This window comes from Dipodomys spectabilis, unplaced genomic scaffold (assembly GCF_019054845.1).
Source record: "Dipodomys spectabilis isolate Male_0828 unplaced genomic scaffold, ASM1905484v1 ptg000004l, whole genome shotgun sequence".
Lineage (NCBI taxonomy): Eukaryota > Metazoa > Chordata > Mammalia > Rodentia > Heteromyidae > Dipodomys > Dipodomys spectabilis.
In genome coordinates, this window is record NW_024870681.1 from 9,953,935 (window position 1) to 9,965,304 (window position 11,370).

Sequence of the window (11,370 nt, forward strand, 5' to 3'; positions counted from 1 at the left end):
TATCAGCTTGTTCACAGCACAGAGTATATGTATCAAACCCCCTCAAACTAGAATAAATCATAGTGATTTTACTAAGCTAACAAAGGGAAAAAAATTCATTCAAAACATTCATGAGGTATTAACTAATACCACTTGGCAACCTGCACAAAAAAATCCAAGATCTTCTGAAAACTACCCAATTGGTTCATTTGTTGCTAACAAAAATTCTTGATAATAAAATATATCCCTTTATCTTCCTGCATCTGAGTTTCTAAGTTATTAGATTGATTTAAGGACTCCAACAGTGGCAATTGTGTCTGTCATTTAAACGCTTCCTACAGTCTACATTTTAGGTTCCCTCTTATTCCGAGGCTTCTTAGCTAAGAATAAGAACAGAGAAAATTAATCACCAATGTACCCCAACAGAACTGTTTAATATGACTCAACACTGCATGAATCTGTCTGAATGGTGTATTAAAACAAAATTAGAAGCTTCATTTGACAAATTTTTCAAAAGAAGTTAGAAAGTTTTCTAACTTAGTTCTCTATATTAAACTAATACAAATTCCTGCAGGAGCCAGTGGCTCATGTCTGTAATCCTAGATACTCAAGAGGCTGAGATCTGACAATCCTGGTTCAAAGGCAGCACGGACAAAAAAAAGCATTAATTTCCAATTAACCACCAAAAAGCTGGAAGGGGAACTATGGTTTAAATAGAGGAGCATTATTCTTGAGCAAAAAGCTCAGGGACAGTGCCCAAGCCCTGAGTTTAAGCCACATAACTGGAACGAATACATGCATGCATGCATGCATACACATACACACATACACACGCACACGCACATGCACACCCGTGCACACACACACATACACACACTCCAAACCAAAGAAAGCTGCATGTAAACTTACAGTTCATATGGTCCAACTCCCCCATGGTCCATGCTTTCATTTAACTGACCCTGAAAAAGATATGTTAAAGTTTCAAAAATAATCTTTCTTAAACATGAAATTTTAAATTTGTTCTATCTTATAGCTGATAATAAAATCAGCTTAAACCTTTTCTAAGCTTCAATAATAGGAAAGTATTGTAAACAAAATAAAGCCTATATTTTTATATATATATATTATATATATATATAAATGTGAGGGTTTTACTTTCATCTTTTTCACTTTAACTTTAAATGAGAACTACAAAGCCTACTCATTCAAGATCTAAAATAAAATCAAACGACTTCTCTTTGAAAGTTATTTATCTATTAAAAGTACATCTAATATATTATGAAATAAAGGTATTATATTCTAAGTATTAAGTCAAATGATTTACACAAAGTACTATTCTGATAACTCTTATTAGATAGACTAACACAATACTATCAATGAAAGCCTAAGGGAACCACAACTCAAGATGTGTAACATACAATGTGTCTAGTCAAGCCAAAATAATAGAGCAACTCTACCAAATAGGCATCACACACTGACTCTGATCATAGAATGAGTGAAATACTTAATTAGCCTTCTATGTGCTGGTAACAAAATGAAATTAAGGAGGCTAAGATCTGAAGATCGTGGTTTGAAACCAGCCCAGATAGGGAAGGCTGTGATACTCTTATCTCCAATTAACCACCAGAAAACTGGAAGTGGAGCTGTGGCTCAAAGAGGTGGAGTACTAGTCTTGAGCAAAAAAGCTCAAGAATAGCAACCAGGCCTTGAGTTCAAGCCACAGGGCCAACCCCCAACCATGCACATGCATGCATGTGCAAATATAATACCAACAAGAAAAAGAAAGCAAGGGGGAACAAAGGAGGAGGCAACAATGCTTGATAAGAAATGTACTCATTACCTTGCTCATGTAACTGTAACCCCTCTATATGGTATTTTCACAATAAAAAAAACTTATTAATAAAAAAAGGAAGATTAAAAAAAAGAAAGAAAAGCCGGGCGCTGGTGGCTCACACCTGTAATCCTAGCTACTCAGGAGGCTGAGATCTGAGGATCTCGGTTCAAAGCCAGCCCGGGCAGGAAAGACCGTGAGACTCCTATCTCCAATAAACCACCAGAAAACCGGAAGTGGCACTGTAGCTCAAGTGGTAGAGCGCTCGCCTTGAGCTGAAGAGCTGAGGGACAGCGCCCAGGCCCAGAGTTCAAGCCCCATGACCGACCAAAAAAAAAAGAAAGAAAGCAAGGGTTATAAATATAGCTCAGTAACAGAGTGCTTGCCTAGCACATGCAAGGTCCTTGGTCAATCCACAGCAAAACACTCACACAAACACACACTCATAAAACCCACCAAGCAAGAATATATAAGGAATATATAAAGAACTACTACAACTCACTAATAAAAAGATAACCCAAGCCGGGCACTTGTAATCCTAGCTACTCAGGAGGCTGAGATCTCAGGATCATGGTTCAAAGCCAGCCAGGGCAGGAAAGTCCGTGAGACTTTTTTTTGTTTTGTTTTGGTCGGTCTGGGACTTGAACTCTGAGCCTGGGCGCCGTGATCTTCAGCTCAAGGCTAGTGCTCTACCACTTGAGCCAGTGTCACATCCAGTTTTTCTGGTGGTTTATTGGAGATAAGAGACTCGTGGACTTTCCTGCCCAGGCTGGCTTTGAACCTCGATCCTCAGATCTCAGCCTCCTGAGGAGCTAGGATTACAGGCGTGAGCCACCAGCGCCCAGCTCACAGATATCTCACAGATATCTGTGAAACTCTTATCTCCAATAACCCACTAGAAAACCAGAAGTGGTGCTGTAGCTCAAGTGGTAACGCACTAGCCTTGAGCTGAAGGACAGCGCCCACGCCCAGAGTTCAAGCCCCACAACTGACCAAAAATAATAATAATAATACAATTTTTAAAAACTGTTTAGGGGCTGGGAATGTGGCTTAGTGGTAGAGTGCTTGCCTAACATACATGAAACCCTGGGTTCAATTCCTCAGTATCACAAAAACAGAAAAAGCTAGAAGTGGCTCTGTGGCTCAAGTGGTAGCGTGCTAGCCTTGAGCAAAAAGAAGCTCAGGGACAGTGCTCAGGCCCTGAGTTCAAGCCTCAGGACTGGCAAAAAAAAAAAAAAGAAAAAGAAAAGAAAAGAAAAGAAACTGTGACACAGGTGGTAGAGTACTAGTCCTTTTTTTTTTGGTTGGTAGTGGGGCTTGAACTTTGGGCTTGGGCGCCATCCCTGCGCTCCTCAGCTCAAGGCAAGCACTGTATGGCTTGAGCCACAGCACCACTTCCGGTTTTCTAGTGGTTTATTGAAGCTAAGAGTCTCACAAGGGACTGAGAAGGTGGCTCAAGTGGTAGAGCGCTTGCCTTGCATGCCTGAGGCCCTGGGTTCGATTCCTCAGCACCACATAAGCAAAAAAGAAAAAAGCCAGAAGTGGCGCTGTGGCTCAAGTGGTAGAGCGCTAGCCTTGAGCTGAAGAGCTGAGGGACAGCACCCAGGCCCAGAGTTCAGGTCCACGACCGGACCCAAAAAAAAAAAAAGAGTCTCACAGACTTTCCTGCCTGGGCTGGCTTTGAACCATGATCCTCAGATCTCAGCCTCCTGAGAAGCTAGGAGTACAGGTGTGAGCCACCGGCACCCAGCTTAGAGAACCAGTGCTAGTCTATAGCTGAAGAGCTGAGGGACAGAGCCCAGGCCCACGACCGGCAAAAAAAAAAAAAAGAAAGAAAGAAAACACACCATAAGTTAGGATTTGAATAGATTTTTTTTCCAGAGAAGATATACAAATGTACAATAAATATATAAAAAAGGATCAACATCATTAGCAATTAAGAGCAAACTAGAGCTTCAAGATATACCACTTTACTCATTAGGAGTGTTATAATTTTTTTTGTTTTTTGTTTTTGTTAGTCAGGGGCCTGAACTCTGGGCCTTGGTGCTGTCCCTCTGCTCTTCAGCTCAAGGCTAGTGCTCTACCACTTGAGCCACAGCGCCACTTCTGGTTTTCTAGTGGTTAATTGGAGATAAGAGTTTCAAGGCCTTTCCTGCCTGGGCTGGCTTTGAACTGTGATCCTCAGATCTCAGCCTCGTGAGTAGCTAGGATTACAGGCGTGAGCCACCAGCATCCAGTTAAGAGTGTTCTAATTTTAAAAACAAAATGGGAGCCAGGCACCAGTGGCCTATAATCCTAGCTATTCATGAGGCTGAGATCTGAGGATCTTGATACAAAACCAGCTCAGGCAGGAAAGTCTGTGAGACTCTATCTTCAATTAACCACCAGGAAACTAGAAGTGGTGATGTGGCTCAAGTGACAGAGTGCTAGCCTTGAGCAAAAAAGCTCAGGGACAGAGCTCAAGCCCTGAGTTCAAGCCCCAGGACTGGCTAAATAAATAAATAAAATTGGCTCGTTTGGATTGGAAGCATTAGAGAAAAGAGAGAACAAAAAGAAGTTTGGTAAGGATATAGAGAAACTGTAACTATCATACACTGCCAGTGTGAACATAAATATAGGGAGACTACTTCAGAACAGTTCAGCAGTCTTTTATTAAACAGTTAGTATATGCCTATTTCTAGGCATCTAGTAAAAAGATGGAATATACTAGCTACACACACACACACACAATTTCATATATATTTGTACGTAGACTCCAAAAAAACCTAGATATAACCCAAATGAAAATACAAATGAACTTCAATTAGTGAATGGATAAACAAAATGCAATATATTCATAGAATATTATTTGGCTATTAAAAAAAAAGAACGAAGTGCTGATGTTACAGTATAGGTGATCCCAGGAGGGGCGCTGGTAGCTCATGCCTATAATCCTAACTACTCAGGAGCATGGATCAAAGTTAGCCTCGGCAGAAAAGCGTGTGAGATTCCACCTCCAAAATAACGAGCAATAAAACAAGGTCAGAGATGTAGCTCAAGTGGTAGAGCACCAGGCAAGCAAGCAAGCCTAGCAAGTATAAGGACCAGAGCTCAAACTCCAGTATCAGCAAAAACACAAAATACAGCAACAATACAAGATGATCCTCAAAATCGTCATGTCAAGTGAAAGAAACCAGACACAGAAATTATACACTGTGTGGTTCTATTTATATGTAATGTTTGGAAAATCTCAATCTATGAAGATGACAAGTAGATTATCCAGCCACCTAGAGAGAGGGGTAAGAATAAAGAATAACTGTATTTGTACAACTACTTCAAGTTAGTACTCATTAAAAAAAATTAAAAAAAGAGGGCTGAGAACATGGGAACATGCATGAGGCTCTGGGTTCGATTCCTCAGCACCACATAAGCAGAAAAAGCTCGAAGTGGTGCTGTGGCTCAAGTGGTAGAGTGCTAGCCTTGAGCTGAAGAGCTGAGGGACAGTGCCCAGGCCCAGAGTTCAGGCCCCATGACCAGCAAAAAAAAAAAAGAATAGCCGGACGCTGGTGGCTCACACCTGTAATCCTAGCTACTCAGGAGGCTGAGATCTGAGGATCACGGTTCAAAGCCAGTCTGGGCAGGAAAGTCTGGGAGACTCTTATCTCCAATTAATCACCAGAAAACCAGAAGTGGTGCTGTGGCTCAAATGGTAGAGCGCTCACCTTGTGCTGAAGAGCTCCAGGCCCAAGCTCCAGGATTGACAAGAATAAAAATAAAAAATCTAAAGGAGTCTCTTTAGGGTGATGCAAATATTCTAAAAACTTAATTGTGATGAGCTATACATTTCTGTAAATATGCTCTAAGTCACATATAATTATAAAAGCAAAAGAACAAAATTTTGGCAACAGAAATTCAGTTCCTGATATAAAGTACAGCTTTAAAATGAGTAGTCTTTTTTTTTTAAGGCCCAAGAGCTGGACTCAAACTTGGTACATGCCACTTTCACTCATTGGCTAGCATTTTACCAACTGAACCACGTCTTCAGCCCTTAAAATGAGTAGTCTTGCATATAGTCTGATTATGAATCCTTTCAGTTTAAACAAAAAAATTGAGAATAAACTCTAAAAAGATAGAAATCTTCAAGTAATATTTTTATAGAATAAATGTTCAAATGCCTAAAAAACAAAAACTGCCTAGTCATAACTTGCTCAGCATGAGCAGGTCATGATGATGTATTATGATGCATTATAGCCACAGGATTTATGTTTCATAATGAGACTGAGGTTAATGGATAGGTCATTATTAAGGGGAAAAAAGTAATTATCGGTTTCAATGGCCAGTTTTGGCAGGGGGAGGTAGGAATGATTATGGTTGTCTTGGTCTCTGTTGCTCCATCATCATCGATGATGCCTTAAAAATAAAGTCCAACTTTTTTCAGATATGATAACACTGGCATTACATAATTGTTTTTCCTTTAATGTTAGTTTTACTTAATTCTAAATTAAAGACATATAGGACTTAACAGTGAAGCATGGCTTTGAAGCTACCTCCCAAGATATGCCCTGTGGCTATGTTTCATTTCCGGAGCTGGCCAGGCCGGTAACACCACCTCCATCTGTGCTTTTAACTTCCTACCGTTACCTTCGAGAGCACAAGTATTTGAGGTACAATTCTTGTCTGCTAGCTAACGTTGTATAATACATACTGACATTCTTTCACAGGAAGTTCTTTATTCAGATTTTTTTGTCTGCTGCTATATGATTCATTCAATGCCCTTTCTGTGTGCTACTATGACAATCTTGCTCATCTAAGATACTATATGAGATACACTGTTTCAAAGTAGCCCAACAGAATGGTGGTTTGAAAAGTTTTAAAAATACATAAACCAATCTCTGGTGGCTCATGCCTGTAATCCTAACTACTCCGGAGGTTGAGATCTGAGGACTGAGGTTTGAAGCCAACCCAGACAGGAAAGTCCCTGATAGGCTTAGTTTTAAACTTCACAAAAAAGTAAATAAACTGACTCACAAAGGGTGGCATTATCCTTAATCCAGATATTCATTAAATCAATTACTCAAACCAGATATGGTGACATAATTGTAATTTCACATGCAGGCAGCTAAGGCAGGAAAAATTGAGTACTAGCCTGAGTTCCAGGACAAGCTGACTACAAGACAGATCTTATCCCCATATCCCCTAGAAGTCAATTATCCAAGTCTAGCACTTCCCTAGCATGGGTGTGATGCACTGGGTTCAATGTCCAACACTGAAAAGTGTTTTTGGTTTTTTTTATGGGGGCTTGAATGCAAGGCCAGGGCATTGTCATGTAACTTTATTCTTAAGGCTGGTACTCTACTACTTGAGCCACAGCTCTACTTCTGACTTTTTGCTGGTTAATTGGACTTTCTTTTTTTTGGGGGGGGGAAGGGTCCGGTCATGGGGACTGAACTCTGGGCCTGGGCACTGTCCCTCAGCTCTTCAGCTCAAGGCTAGCGCTCTACCACTTGAGCCACAGCACCACTTCCAGCTTTTTTCTTTTTGCTTATGTGGTGCTGAGGAACCGAACCCAGGGCCTCAGGCATGCAAGGCAAGCGCTCTACCACTGAGCCACCTTCCCAGCTCTAATTGGACTTTCTTGATGGGACTGTCTTTGAACTTCAACCTCAAATCTCAGCCTCTGGAGTTGACAGAAATACAGGCATAAGCCACTGGTGCCTGGCTTAACTCTCATTGAAAAGGGAATTCACTTTTGACATACCCCCAGAAAGACAAAATATTAGTAAGACTAATAAATTCTACCAATAGGGCTGGGAAGGTGGCTCAGTGGTAGAGTGCTTGCCTTGCATGCCTGAGGCCCTGGGTTCCGTTCCTCAGCACCACATAAGCAAAAAAGAAAAAAGCCGCAAGTGGCACTGTGGCTCAAGTGGTAGAGCGCTAGCCTTGAGGTGAAGACCTAAGAGACAGTGCCCAGGCCCAGAGTTCAGGCCCCACGACCGGACCCCCCCCCCAAAAAAAAGCTGCTTACTCTCAGCATGTAAGCACATATCATCATAAATTATACCAATAATCTGCAAGCTGGACAAAGTGGCTAATACCTGTAAGACCAGCACTTGCAAGGTGGAGGCAGGAGGATCATAAATTGGAGGCTAGTTTGGAGTACATGGAGCAATCCTGCACATACTCCCCCACCCACCCACCCCCAAAAGGAAAAAGTTGGAGATGAAGTTCAGAGATAGAGGGCTTACCTACCATGCACAAGGCCTCAGGTTCAATCCCAGTACCGAGGGAGTGTTGGTGGATAAAAACTGCACTCTAATCTGAGGACATTACCACCCTGCAATTGTGAGCTACCATCTCTCTAGCCTATGCCTCATTTTTCTTGTACAATGAAGAAAGGAGGTTAGTTTTCCCCCACCCCGCTCAGTTACAGGGCTTGAACTCTGGGCCTGGGAGATATCTGTCAGCTCTTCAGCTCAAGGCTAGGACTCTACCACTTAAGCCATAGCACCACTTCCAGTTTTCTAGTGGCTAACTGGAGATAAGAGTCTCACAGACTCTCCTGCCCAGGCTGGCTTTCAACTGCAATCCTCAGATCTCAACCTTCTGAGTAGCTAGGATTACAGGCATGAGCCACATGGGCCTGGTTTGGGAGGTTAGTCTTATATGTAGCAATGTTGTTGTTTTCTTTGGTTTACACAATAAACTAAACACAAGTTCATATGAGGAAATGTTGGCAGATATTCTAAGAATCTAAATTATTCCTATATTTCAAACTAAGAATTTTTTTTTTTATTTCAGTGTAATCCTGGATATCACAGAATGTCCTTGGGTTACTAAGCAAATCCTATTAGAACTCTTTTCCCTTGTCCTCTTAATTTTTTTTTTGGGGGGGGTCCTGTTGTGGGGCCTTAACTCTGGACCTGGGCACTATCCCTCAGCTCTTCAGGTCAAGGATAGCGCTCTACCACCTGAGCCACAGAGCCACTTCCTGCTTTTTTTCTTTTTGCTTATGTGGTGCTGAGGAATTGAACCCAGGGCCTCAGGCATGCAAGGCAAGCGCTCTACCACTGAGCCACCTTCCCAGCCCCTCCCTTGTCCTCTTAATAAAGCACTCAGAAGAAACATTTCCATTCCCAAAGGTACTGCCATGTAAAAACATGTAATACTAAAGACTTTTCTCAAGATTCTCTATAATTACCTCTACTCTTTCTCCTTACTAAGATCCTCTCTGTAAAAGAGTAGTCACATTTCTCTTTTCTATTTTTTCTGATTCCCTCCTCCACACACTCTCAAAATCCTATTTGCTTTACCCAGAAAACAAACAAAAAAAAAAAGACAGGCACAAGTGTTTCATGCCTGTAATCCTATTCAGGAGGCTGAGATTTGAAGATCGAAGTTCCAAACCAGCCCAGGTAAGAAAGTCATGAGACTCTTACCTTGAATTAGCCAACAAAAAGCCAGAAATGGAGCTGTAACTCAAGTGGTCAAGTGCTAGCCTTGAGTGGAAAAAGCTCAGGGACAGTACACAGGACTGTACACAGACAGTACAGACCTTGAGTTCAAGCCCCAGGAATGGTACAAAAAAAAAGAGCAGACCAAAAATGGAACGCTATTGTTCCTGAAACACATCAAAAGAATAAAAAGAAAAATAGGTCTCAGCTCAAAAGAGGAATTTCAACACATACGCTACTTTCAAAAGAGGATAAACATCTAACTTGAAAATTCTATCAGTTCAGCTAATGAATTATAAAGCATTCTTCCTATCCAGTTTTCCCCCATGACTACTCAAGAGAGCCACTGCCATATGGAATCAATCAGAGTTTGGTACATAAAATAAAAGCAATCCTATATTTGTTTCAAATTTTTAGTGTTCTTTATGTTCAATTAAGAAATTAGACTTGAGACAAAAATGTATCAGTTTAAAAAGCACTTATCTCAATACCTACCTTCTAAACTTTGTAATTTTGGCAGATTCATTTGGTTATGAAAAAACACTATTTTATCTCATTTAATTTCATAATGTTCAAAGTTCATTATACACATTGTCTCAATATTTTGTCAGCAGTTAGGCAGAATTTACTTGTCAAAGGAAGAAAACTGGAGGTGAGAAAGGAAGCCACCCTATGCAGTTAATAGAAAACATCTGACATCAGTCATAATTTCATGTACTCATAAATGTAATGGACCTTAGGATCTAATCACCAGGAGATTATCACTGATAGTCATCTGTCCAAAGTCAGTGCTTTGACATAGGTTTAGAACTTCAGGTACAATTTGTGATTTTTTTTTAATACATTTGTCTTAGAAAAAAAAAAAAGATACTCCATAAAAATAACAAAGTACTAAAGACATCTAAGTTAAAAGACAGTATGTGCATTAGGAAAAATGATTCTAAATTTAGCCCTCTAAATTACTGTTAGAGAAGACCTCACACACATTATTCACAAGTCTCAGCTCAAGCAATTTATTTTTGGCAAGCCTAGCCACCGTTGCCAACATTTCTCCTCCACCTCAAAAATCATATAAAATATGCTGGAAAAATAGGGACATCTTCATCATAGGGAAAATTAAGCTACAAATGCTGTAAGTCGTTATACATATGCATACGTGTGTGTCTAAGTATGTCACACGGAAGGGGGTTTAAAAAAAAAAAAAAGGCGAACAAACCAACCCTGGAAGACGTAGCAGAGCCCCCTTGCTCCCGAAATAAAACTCCCGGTGGCTGTCACAGCAGCGGCAGTGCTACTCCCGACAGAAGTTTTCAGCTGTCACTTCTAACAGCTGAGCGCTTCCTAGGAGAGAAGCGACAGGCCGAGAAAGAGAGGTGGTTGCGGGAGGTCCGATGATTTCAGACTTGCAATCTTAACACTCCGAGGGAAACCCTTCCGCGTTTCACCGGCACTTTGGGGACACCCAGCAAGCTCAGTTCCCCACCCCCTCCCCACCTGCCATTGCTCCCCAACCACACTCCACCTGCGCCCCGCCACATTCAAGTCCGAGAGCTCGCTCTAGGAGTCGACCACGCGCCCAGCGTCCTCCACACACACACACAGCTCAGATTGCTCCGGGCTGCGCCGATCTGAGGATAAGGGCGCTTACCAGCACCTGCGAGCCCCGCAGAGGCCTCTCACCTAGGGCCAGGCCCGCCCCGCCCGCTCTCCGGCTCCGCCGCGCGGCGGGCGGCTCGGCTCCTCCGCGAGGGTCTCGGCGCTCCGGGACACACCGGGCTTCCGGGCCCGCGCCGCCGCCCCGGCCCTGTCACCTCGCCTCCCACCCACCCCTGGACCCCGGGCCTCACCCCCTCCTCCAGCTCATCCTCAGAGCCTGCGTCCTCTGGCTGGTCCAGGTCTATGTCAAACACTCCAGCCATGTCTTCAGCTTCCCTGTCTCGGAAGTCAGGCGCTGTGTAAAAGCCGTCCCGCCTCCGTCGTCGCCTCATGGGCCCGGCCCCGCTGCAGCCACCACCACCACTGCCGCCATCACTGGCTGCTTAGGCTCAGTGCGTCTGCGCCTAGGCCCCAACTGGCTCTGCAAGTTCAGGACCGGAGCATGCGTACAGGGTTCCGTGAAGCCAAACTCTG

General features: G+C 42.6%; 1 protein-coding gene across 2 annotated transcripts in view; it reads right to left on the reverse strand.

Moving 5' to 3' along the window:
- Rps6kb1 (ribosomal protein S6 kinase B1) overlaps positions 1–11,331 on the reverse strand; it is a 46,817-nt gene extending 35,486 nt beyond the window's left edge. The window contains exons 1-2 of one of the 2 annotated variants that reach the window (XM_042691073.1): positions 11,088–11,325; positions 889–938 (exon numbers count right to left, since the gene is read on the reverse strand). In XM_042691073.1, the coding sequence (XP_042547007.1) occupies positions 889–938; positions 11,088–11,228 (191 nt within the window). In that variant the 5' untranslated portion in view covers positions 11,229–11,325. Of the gene's footprint in view, positions 1–888; positions 939–11,087 lie in introns of both variants that reach the window. The other variant, XM_042691081.1, reaches the window with a different exon arrangement.
- Positions 11,332–11,370: the final 39 nt, after the last annotated feature.